We start from the raw sequence: 12,321 nt of genomic DNA on the forward strand, positions 1-12,321 counted from the left end.
ATGATGTTATGTGCACATTAGAATTGTTCAGTTTAGTTTGATGCTCTATGGTACAACGACACAAATAGGTTCTTTAGTTTTGAGGCACATGGATTTAAGTTACTTGTTCTAGTATATACAAATTTACGCAGTCCGGGTTGATCCAATGGTAGTAATCGAATCTGCCACACCTTGTGCACAAATCTGGCGTGCTAACTAGTGAATCACCATAACTCACAATATCTGATAGGATGAAGACTAATTCAATATCCTCGTGCCAAAAGAGGAATTGTTTACATTTGAAATGATCGACCTTGGTAACTGTGAGAAGATTTGTCAGGTAGAACCATTTCAAGGACATCGCGCAGAATAAGTCTTGGGAGTCTGACTGTTTGGCACATTGTAAAGGGCTAGATTAATATGTTGATAATTAACATTCAGGACGGTGTAATGTGCTCGTTTGAGACGTTCAAGACTACCCGTCCATACTAAGCAAAATACAGTCCCTTTCAGACCAGGAATTCAAATGCCCAGTTCATTAAATTATTGTCTTGAGATCTGAGATTTTATTTGCAGATTAACGGAAATAGTTTACCGTATAGTAGATGTTTTGGGGTAATGTAAAATGCAAGATTGTGGTAAAAACAGGTGTGTTTTAACTCACGTCGCCATGGACCAGGAGAGCTTTTGAGACGGGATGTATCCGTTGTCAGTCGTTCATCCGTGAGCACAAGCTTGTTATCCCTTTTTATTGTATTATGCCAGAAAACGTATTTTAGTGTCTAGTTGGCTTAAGATGAAACGTCCTATGATCTATATTATGTCCAATATGGCGGCCAAATAGGACATTATATGAGTTAAAAATAATTTGAATTACTGAGTTGAGAAAAAATTCTATTGATGAGTTGACAAAAATAGGAATTTCTGAACTGACAGAAAATACTATTACTGTGATAACAAATAAGTCTGAAATGCACCACACGACTGATGACTATGGTTTTCCGTCCAGAACACAACAGTATATGTCATGATATTTGTCTCATTCAGAACTTCTCAGAGACTACTCTTCTCGTGGACTTCGGAAGTATCTCTGATTCTCAGCAAAGAACTCCGAACACATATCCGACACCATTACACCCACAAAATGCACATTCATGTATTGCATGTCATGATACAGCAATGTCTGTAAGTGCCTAGATATAAATATTCTTACTAACCACACTGGTCAACAGTGAAATCATTACTGACTTGAAAAGGCCCTAATCTGTAGTATTTTGGTGTGCCGAACACGAATATAACCGTGAAAAATTTGTATTGGCTCTCGTTTTGAAGATATTCATATACCTCATTTTCTATGTTTCACTGTGTAAATTTCTCCAGTAGGACTGCAGCAACATCCGGAATAATGATGTAACATTGCATAATACCATCATGCTCACATCATCCACAGTTGATTGCATCATTTTCTGATGCAATGCAATACTAATGCCATGCGGCTGCTGAAGTAAGTTGACGTCAGCAGTGTACTATACATGTGTAGGCCTATTATACTAATGCCAGGCGGCTGCTGAAGCTGACGTAAGCAGTGTACTATATAAAGCCCAATCAGACAGGTTCAGCATTTAAAATATTTTAGACGTTGTGCGAGACAGTTCAAGCTACTGTTACATAAAACTTATTATTTTATCCATTTACGTACAATAAAGAACAGTAATGCCTCGAAAGTGTGTTAATACCGCGGACAATTTTTGCTATATTTGTGGGGAAGTGACATTTGCCAACCAGAAGAAAAGTATCAATTCTCAAGTGAAGAAGGCATATCATCTTTACTTCGGATGCAAGGTTGGTGACCAAGACAAGCCTTGGGCTCCGCATATATGCTGTGCTACATGTACAACACAGCTTTCACAGTGGTTGAATTGCAAAAGGTCATCAATGCCGTTTGCAGTCCCAATGGTGTGGAGAGAGCCAAGCAACCACCTAAATGACTGTTACTTCTGCTTGGTTCCTCCTCTTTCCGGCGGAATAACGAAGCGAAAGAAGTCGAGAATAGTCTACCCAATCATTCCGGCTGCATTGAGACCAGTTCCACATGGTGAGGGACTTCCTATTCCAGAACCTCCAGCAGAATATTCTCTTGATTCATCTGACGAAGACAAAGGTGAGTCGACCTGTTCTTCTCCTGGTCCATCAGCATGCAGTGATCCAGATTTTCACTGTGGTGCATCATCAACCCCACACAGAATAACACAGGAAGAACTAAATGACCTGATTCGTGATTTGGACTTATCAAAGAACAAGGCAGAATTGCTAGGATCAAGACTCCAACAATGGAATCTTCTAGAAGAAGATGTCACAATTACTGCATATCGAAAGCGCCACCAGCAATTGGAGCCTTTCTTCAGAAAGGAAAGTAATCTGATATTCTGTTCCGATATTGAGGGCCTCATGAATGCTTTAAAAATCACTCATGACCCACAAGAATGGAGACTATTTGTGGACTCTTCGAAACTGAGTCTCAAGGCTGTGCTTTTGCACAATGGAAACATTCTTCCATCTATTCCAGTAGCGTATGCTGTCCACATGAAAGAGACATACGATAACTTAAGGCAGCTACTGAATTCCATTGAGTATAACAAGTACAGCTGGCACCTCTGTGGTGATTTGAAGGTAGTTGCCCTTTTAATGGGACTGCAGCAAGGATATACAAAATACATGTGTTTCTTATGCGAGTGGGATAGCCGAACAAGGGAAATGCACTACATGAGGAAGGAATGGACTCACAGGCAGAATGTAGCCATTGGAGAGAAGAATATCCAACACCCAGCTCTGGTTGAGGCTCAGAAAATCTTGCTACCACCCCTTCACATCAAACTAGGTTTGATGAAGAACTTCGTGAAAGCCATTGACCGGACTTTGCCAGCATTCCGATACCTGCATGAAAAATTCCCTCGACTCAGCGAAGCAAAGATTAAAGATGGAGTTTTTGTGGGTCCTCAGATTCGAGAGCTTTTCAAAGATGACCGGTTCAACAACTTGCTGGAAGGTGACGCGAAACAAGCATGGAATGCTTTTCGCCTAGTTTCTACAAACTTCCTCGGAAATGTTAGGGCAGAAAACTATAAGGAACTAGTAGAAGACATGTTGATGAAGTATAAGAAACTTGGCTGCAATATGTCTCTAAAGATTCACTTCCTTCATTCCCATTTGGATTTCTTTCCTAGCAACTGTGGTATTGTTAGTGATGAACACGGCGAACGTTTTCATCAAGATATCGCAACAATGGAACAAAGATACCAGGGAAAATGGTCCACTACAATGCTGGCTGACTACTGCTGGACACTCCTCAGAGATGCTCCCGAACAGCTGTACAAGAGACAGGCGAAGAAATCTAAGATGTAGTCAATGACTTGATTTTTTATAGGTAGGCTATTACAGTTGACCTTTTACTATTGGAATGCATTTCGTTATGTAAACATTAATTTCTTGCAGATTACAAAAAAACTAGAGCCAATTTTGCAATTTGACTGTCATATTCGTGTTCAGCACATAAAAATTGATAAGAATTGACTAATTTTATTTCAGTAACATGACTTTTGTAAAAATTTGTTGTCCAGTGCCATTATTGTGACGTCTCGTTTGTTTGGTTAACTATCAATATTTGCCTCAGGGTAATTTCGATCGAAATAGTGTCTCTCAATCAAGAGAAAGTCTGACATTTCTCCAACTTAAAAACGCAGCAGTCGTCTTTGCATATTTTATACAAACATAATAAAATTGTTAATATTTACGTGAATCATTTTTATTCTGTGAAATAGATCTCAGATTGACCTTGTTGTAGTTATATCAAGAGTTAATAGTATTTTTGGTTACAATGTTTTCCTTCATAAACTTGCATTTAGCTTGCTCACCAACAAGGGTGTCAACGTAATAATTATTACCTTTGAGAATTATGTTATTCCTTTTTCAAGCTTTGATTACTATGTAGTTATCCATATCGTTGCTGATTTGGTTTGAATATTCTGTTCTATTGTTTTAGTACAGTAATGAATTACCGGAATTTATATCCCACTTAATCTGACTTGTACTATTGTATTATTCAGAAGGAGGTCACACACCAGTAATTACAGCCATTCATGTGGGTTTAGTCACTAAACACCATTCACTATGAAAAGTTTGCTATCATGGTACTCCTAATTATTATTATTATTGTTAATATTATTATTGTTATTATTATTATTATTATTATTATTATTATTATTATTGATAACAGTAATAGTAGTAGTTGTAGTGGTAGAAGTAGTTGTAGCATCTTACCTAACTATTTTTTTGCTGCAAAGTCTCGTCTCAGTACTTAGAATAATTGTTACTAATAACTTTAAAAAAACCAAAATAATTGTTGGCTTTATAATAATCAATCATCAGCTTGTAATAGTTTTAATTCACTTGATGCAAACGATATCAAAGAAAAGATAAGATTATGTTGCCTCATATTTGCATTCAGTTTTTCATGTTCTTTTTCAGATTCGTCTCTTGGAACAATAATTATTACTATAACACGGATATATACTTGTCCTTTTTGTAGTCTATGATCAGACGAATTCCGTGTCCTCGCTGAAAATATAGGAACGTACAAAAGGAGGCCGAAAGGGCCTTCATATTCTTCCTAAGATTTGTCTGCTTTTTCTGTCGATGAATCCCTCGGCAGTAGTACCCTCTTCACTACTGTAGGGTGAGAGTGAGTTGTTAAGCCGAACGCCGCCCCTACCAAGTTTTGGAGGAGCAGCTCATCTATTGGTCCACAGCTGTTGGCTGAAGCTGAATCATAATTCTCCCAAGTCATGAAGGAGGAGCATAAACGTTTGAATTGCTAGGGGCCCATGCTGGCAATAGGATCGAGCGGTCCAGAAACGGGAGAGCTTCAATACATGTTCATAAGATCTGAAAAAATCATGTTCCACCTGATCAGAGCCATCAGACTGGTCATTAAATGGTCAATCGGCACTGGTCACCGGTCTACGAATACTGGTCGCCAGTTCTTTGGAACCACCAGTACGGCGACAAGGATAGGGTAGAGACCCCCTCCTGTCTTTACTGGGTTCCGTTTAAATCTACTTCCGATAAGGAATCGACGTACAAATACAGAAGGGAGTCCTGTCGGTATCGTACCTTTCTTAAAATCCCGCTGAATCCCTATGAGATGTAGGGTCTTCCATCTCAAGGAAGTGATTGGTCCTTCCCGGCATGCAGCAATGGACTTCCAGGTTTTGGCCCCATGGAAGGGTGGTTGCGGTCTGCGATGTCACAAATGAGTGAGATGTCAAATGACAATGATTGTAGACGTGCTTATTCTCTCTCCGTGGTAACTTCAGAATGTATTACCCTCCAAAGTCATCACGTTCCTCAGAAAAATAGTGGCGGAGAGTATGTCCAGGAGGGACAAGAGTGTCCTCAAAGGATGGTCTCTACACCATTCCGTATAAGATTCCCTGTTCATACTGTGGGTTAGATCCTTGGCTACACTTAACATACGTAACTTGATCATGTTCTTTGACTTAACATAAATAACTTGATCATGTTCTTCGTACTGCAAAGACTGGTGTCTATCTCGCTAATGCATAGTTGTAATTTTGTCTCTCTTGTGGTCTTTAACTAAGCACCCACCATTGTCCTTTGGAATGGGCTTCTTTTCAGGACCTTAGACCAAAGACCATTATCTCGCTCTGCTTGGTGTCGATATGACGAAGGAGCAAGCTTATTTCCCTATCCATCTAACCAGTCTGTTCGCGCTTCAATGTGAACACTGTGAGTCAGATTTTCTTCATTGTCAAACAGGGATTTTTTTTTCCGCAAAAGGTCCCATTTCCAACAGCTGCTTCACTCAATATTGAGATTCCCAGTCTCAGTCATTCGAATCCTGTTATCAATATAACCTTTTATGCCCAGTTAGGTCTTTATGTTTTTACCTGGAGGTTTTAGTTCATGCACATTAATCTTTTTAAAACTGAAGCCAGATCAGACAGGTAGATTTATAAAACAATGACAGTATTTAGCCATTAATGCATCAGCGTGAGAATGCAGACACTGTTATCAATCTGGCTTTCACGAGAAGTTATTGGTTAATCTCGCTTGACAGAACAAGTCTATCAAACATTTTCTTATGCTTTTATATAATTCTAAAAAGCTTGCAATTTTGTAGAAAGTCAAATATTCTTTGTTTTAAAATTTCCAGATGTAAAACATTCTGTGCAGGTCACGTGCATTAAACCAGCAAAAAAAATCACATTTTTAAAATTACGTTTAGCGCAACGTTTCTATCCGAAATATTTTCTTGGTATGGATCTAAGAAATATGGTAAATCTTTCGACGTTTAAGACGTGGAAAATGATACAATCCAATCAAGAATGTAAATGCATATTAAACTTTTATCAAATTTAGGAAACATGCAGAACAGATCCCTACTTGGAGGTCAAAATAGTGTTCATTTGGTTATAGTATGTGCCTTCTTAAATACATTATAGTACACACATACCATAGTTTGCTGGCTTGTTTCGGCCCAGTTCAGGAACGCATGAATATTTCATAAGGTTATGCACACACACACACACACACACACACACACACACACATATATATATATATATATATATATATATATATATATATATATATATATATATATATATATATATATATATATATATATATATATATATATATATATATATATATATATATATATATATATATATATATTTGTTTAACTTAATTATTTTGAAAAATGTGAGTTACATTGTAATTAACTAGATTTATAATTCAAATATGAGCATATTTTAATTAGTTTCAAAGCCGACTGACATGATCATGGGGCATGGTATTATTAAAATAAATCATATATTCTTTGTCCCCAAAAGTTATTAATCGAGGAGAGACAAAAACACTCATGCAGAACATAAACCTTTTGAAAGCCTTCACAGTCCTAATATAGTTATAATAATAACTGGCATTCATGTTATTCTGAAGGATGCTTCTTCATGTTGTGTATAAAGTTCTTTACCTAAATGTTTTCAAAGATCTTGATACCAATTCAGGCAAACTTTGTGGCAATGGAAAGTGTCGTTTGGTGTTACATCACTGCCCCGCCAACCTCCTTATGCTGACAAACATTATTAACAGTGTGATTCTCAAGTATTTAGTTAGCTTGAAGACCATCGACGATTGCACCATCGTCAATATCCGAGTCTAATAAGCATTGAAATAGTTATCGTCCTCTCAGTTCAGTCCTGTGTCGATAAACTCACGAACGCCACTGCCTACAATATTAATTTGCCCAATAAAAGTGTCTATATTTTCATCAAGATCGGCATCCACATCACTTTGATCACCTGCTGCTTAAGTACTGCCCACCAGAGTAATCTCCATGTGTTAATATTTAGTTTTGAAGTCATGTATTAAATATGCCACTGAAATTGTGTCCCGTACGCAAATATAAACTTGGATTGGAATCGTACACAATATGAAATAAGTAAAAGCTCATTATTCTCAAGCCATTCCTACTTCCTATATTAATCATTTGTCTCTGAAAGCCGCGTTCTGGCGACCTCACACAACGTTCACCTCATTATATCGTCTCTCGTTGGCTTATCAAAACAAACGTACGTGTTCTTACGGCCCAGTGGAAGTACCACAAACTGTAGCCCATGTGGACACCATCCGATAGTAGTCTATACCTCAAAAGTAAGAGGAAATATTTCTTCCCTTTTCATTTAACAATTGGAATTATCAGTTTCCCATCGAACTTACAAATTCAGATACGCGGTCTATTCTTTACGCTTTCAATATATGTGACCAATTTTTCATTTATGCTCATGAAAGTTATCATTTTGGATCAACTGAGACAGGGTTGCTAAAAGACACCAAATTAAGCTAATTATCATAATTTCCCTACTTCATTGACTTGTATTTTTAGCAAGCTGTTCAAAGCACGATCAATATACGTGATCTTATTTGACTCACATGCAATAATATTTATAAGCACATTTCTCACATTGATACTAACTAAGCCATATCAAAAGACGGTCACTATGATCCAAATGTTAGCTTTACTGTTAATAGAGTAGAAGAGCTTCAGGAATGACCTGTTGTCTGTCGTCCTTCATATACACAGTACATATATATATATATATATATATATATATATATATATATATATATATATATATATATATATATATATATATATATATATATATATATATATATATATATATATATATCATGGTCTTTACACATATATCCACCTCATCTCAAGGTCATAAATGAAAATGGTGCTACTCAGTATCTTAAAGTCTTCAAATCGTTACTAGTTCTGAAAGGATATTCATGTCAATATGATGTTTCAGCATGAGACTTATTATTTTTAGTCGGTACCGATCAGACTCCCGCATGGCCACCGTTGCATCCATCTTCAAAATCTTTTTAACTCTACTCCTTCTTAGTAGAAAACGATATCAACATGTTTTTGCCTATATAACGTTTCTTATGATGTCTTGAGCGTTCTCAATGAGAAATGGTTTCTCTTGGTCACAACGGCTATCTTGAAAATATTGTTACTCCTCCGGTCTTGGAAATCCAAATAAAATTTTCCAGAAAAGTCTTTGTTCAAGAGTTCTGTATGAATGTTGTTGCTGTTGTTGGGTTTTAAGCCATTTTTCATCTTACGATAGGCTATACATGGAGGCCAGTATTAATGATGGAGGAGGCCCCAGGGAAGAAAAACGAAAAGAACCACCGACCCACGAGAAGCTACTGGCAAGCTTTCTCACATACCCACATTGGCCGAATCCTAGACTCGAACCCACGCAGTTCTGTATGAATACAATAATATTTCCAGAGAAACAAATTAATTTTCTAGAGTCCAAATATTCGGAAGAAAAATTAACATATAACTAAAAATCTAAAAACTTCAATGCTGTTCACAAAAGAAGAAAACAACTTAACATCAAGTGTTTAAAATCCCGGACTCTCTGATCTCTCGATCTCTCTCTCTCTCTAAACTTCACTATCAGTACTAAATATTTCGCAATTTCTGAAATGTCTCATTGAGAAATAGAGGATGTCGTGATCATGTTTACATGTAAACGTCACATAACTCCTGTCCGTCCTTGATAAGAACCAATCATTTTACTCCTAGAAAAAAGTTGTTTACTTCAGCCTCAACCAAAGAACTAAGCAAACAATAGAAACAATTGTTTCTATTATTAGGTATCTACGGGAAACTCAGTTCAATCTCTGAATTTTCTGGAAAATATCAAATTCTTAGTAAATACAATTACATTACATTGACATGTAAAGAAAATAAAACGATTCCAAAACCCACAAACAATCAGATCAAATCAAACACAAATTAAATATAAATTAAATCCAATATATGTAACACATTGGAACAATTTAAACAGAGCGTCACCTTAATAAAGTTATATAGCTGATACAATTACAATTGCCGAGTTGAAAGACATTGGAATTGACAAGATTTGCATATGCTAAGTTTACACAACCGTACATTTATTATATTTTTGCATTTTAGATGTCCTCTGAGCTTAATGAATTGTCTGATACAGAAAGCATGGCCGGGCACCCAGAAATTGATGTAAGTGCGAATGAATAGGTATTCCTCTCTAGCAAGTATTCAAATATATCATCTACTTGATTAAATGTCAAATTTTCCACAGTTCTGTTTGTTGGGAATAAAACCTAAATTGTGTAAGCATTATATGTATCCTCTGTCAAAAGAAATCCAAACATTCCTCATTATTTTAAGCTATACTTTGTATTTGAATATTTTATGCAGACATATTGACATTATGCGCAAAGATATTGTCATGCACTGCAGTATATGTCACGATAATTTTCTTTTTCAGAACTTCTCAGATACCACTACACTCGTTGACTTCGGAAGTATCTCTGATTCTCCGCAGAGCACTCCCAGCTCATCTCCTACACCATTACACCCACGAAATGCACATACAGGCATTGTCTCTGATGATACTGCAATGTCTGTAAGTGCCAAGATATAAATATTCTTACAAAACCATTATTGAAACGTCTTATTTGTTTTGTAAAATATCAATATTTGCCACATGATAATGTGATCGAAATAGTCTAGTAATGTTAAAATATGCAGCTGTCGTGGTCGCATATTTTATGTATAACATTAAAATTGTTATTCTATGCAACTCTCTCCCATGTCACCATATAATAGCATGTATCCTACAAAAAAAGTCTTGGTCAAGTGTTCGTTTGATACATTGGTTAATTAATGTGTTGATAATTCAGACTAAGTCCGGTATCATAACTTTGTGTATTGAGATATTCAAGAATACCCTTCAAAATAATTCCAAACATTTCTTAAAACTGTATGCAAAGCATTGTATTTATATATTGTACGCAAATGCAATGACAATTTGCACAAAATTATTTTAATGCATTCATGTTACCGTAACCAATATAAGTACAAGCAGTTCATCCAACAGATTTCAGCATACAGTTGTTCCCGTGAAAACTGTCTAAAATTGTGTGGTAAAATCGACCATTGCACACTGTGTTGCAATAACAGGCAATGATGTTATGTGCACATTAGAATTGTTCAGCTTAGTTTGATGCTCTATGGTACAACGACACAAAAAGGTTCTTTAGTTTTGAGGCACATGGATTAAAGTCACTCGCCCTAGTATATACAAATTTACCCAGTCCGGATTTATTCAATGGCATAAATCTAATCTGCCACACCTTGTGCACAAATCTGGCGTGCTGACCAGTGAATCACCATGACTCACAATATATGATAGGATGAAGACTAATTCAACATCCTCGTACCAAAAGAGGAATTGTTTACATTTGAAATGATCGTCCTTGGTAACTTTGAGAAAATTTGTCAGGTAGACCCATTTCAAGGACATCACGCAGATAAGTCTTGGGAGTCTGGCCGTTTGGCACATTGTAAAGGGCTAAATTAATATGTTGATAATTAACATTCAGGACGGTATGTTATGCTCGTGCTTTGAGATGTTCAAGACTACCCGTCCATACTAAGAAAAATACAGTTCCTTTCAGACCAGGAATTAAAATGCCCAGTTCATTAAATTATTGTCTTGAGATCTGAGATTTTATTTGCAGATTAAATGAAATGATTTACCGTATAGTAGGTGTTTTGGGATAATGTAAAATGCAAAGATTTTGTTAAAAAAATATGTGTGTTTTAACTCACATTGCCATGGACCAGGAGAGCTTTTAGGACGGGATGTATCCGTTGTCAGTCGTTCATCCGTGAGCACAAGCTTGTTATCCCTTATTATTATAGTATGCCAGAAAACGTCTTTTAGTGTCTCGTTGGCCCAGGATTAAACGTCCTATGATCTATAATATGTCCAATATGGCGGCCAAATAGGACATTATAAGAGTTCAAAACAATTTAGATTACAGAGTTCAGAAACAATTTTATTGATGAGTTGACAAAAATAGGAATTACTGAACTGACAGAAAATACTATTACTGTGATAACAAATGAGTCTGAATAGAAACACGACTGAGGACTATGGTTTTCCGTCCAGAACACAACAGTATATGTCATGATATTTTTCTCATTCAGAACTTCTCAGAGACTACTCTTCTCGTGGACTTCAGAAGTATCTCTGATTCTCAGCAAAGAACTCCGAGCACATATCCGTCACCATTACACCTACAAAATGCACATGCATGCATTGCATGTCAAGATATAGCAATGTCTGTAAGTGCCTAGATATAAATATTCTTACTAACCGTTATTTTAACGTCTCGTTTGTTTGGTTAAGTATCAATATTTGCCACAGGGTAATTTGATGGAAATAGTATCTCTCAATCAAGTGAAAGTCTGACATTTCTCCAACTTCTTAAATACGCAGCAGTCGTCTTTGCATATTTTACACAAACATATTAAAATTGTTAATATTTACGTGCATCATTTTTATTCTGTGAAATAGCTCTCAGACTGACCTTGATGGAATTAGTTCTATCGAGAGTTTACGGTATTTTTGGTTACAATATTTTCCTTCATAACCTTGCATTTAGCTTACTCAACAACAAGGGTGTCAACGTAACAATATTGCCTTTGAGAATTATGTTATTCCTTTTTCTAGCTTTGGTTGCTATGTAGTTATACATATCCTTGCCGGTTTTGATTTGAAGATTCTGTTATATTGTTTTAGTACAGTAATGAATCACCTGAATTTATACTCCACTTAATCTGACTTGTACTATTGTATTATTCAGAAGGAGGTCGAACACCAGTGATTACTGCCATTCATG

The 12,321-nt window shown here is 36.3% G+C and overlaps 1 protein-coding gene across 1 annotated transcript in view; it reads left to right on the forward strand.

Annotated features, from left to right (window-relative positions):
• LOC149799955 (uncharacterized) overlaps positions 1-12,321 on the forward strand; it is an 85,995-nt gene that overhangs the window by 32,861 nt on the left and 40,813 nt on the right. The window contains exons 4-5 of the mRNA XM_089958321.1: positions 9,566-9,628; positions 9,900-10,037. Of these exons, the coding sequence (XP_089814447.1) occupies positions 9,566-9,628; positions 9,900-10,037 (201 nt within the window). The remainder of the gene's footprint in view (positions 1-9,565; positions 9,629-9,899; positions 10,038-12,321) is intronic.

Source organism: Sinohyriopsis cumingii, chromosome 5 (genome assembly GCF_028554795.1).
Source record: "Sinohyriopsis cumingii isolate HCF-2022 chromosome 5, ASM2855479v2, whole genome shotgun sequence".
NCBI classification, from domain to species: domain Eukaryota; kingdom Metazoa; phylum Mollusca; class Bivalvia; order Unionida; family Unionidae; genus Sinohyriopsis; species Sinohyriopsis cumingii.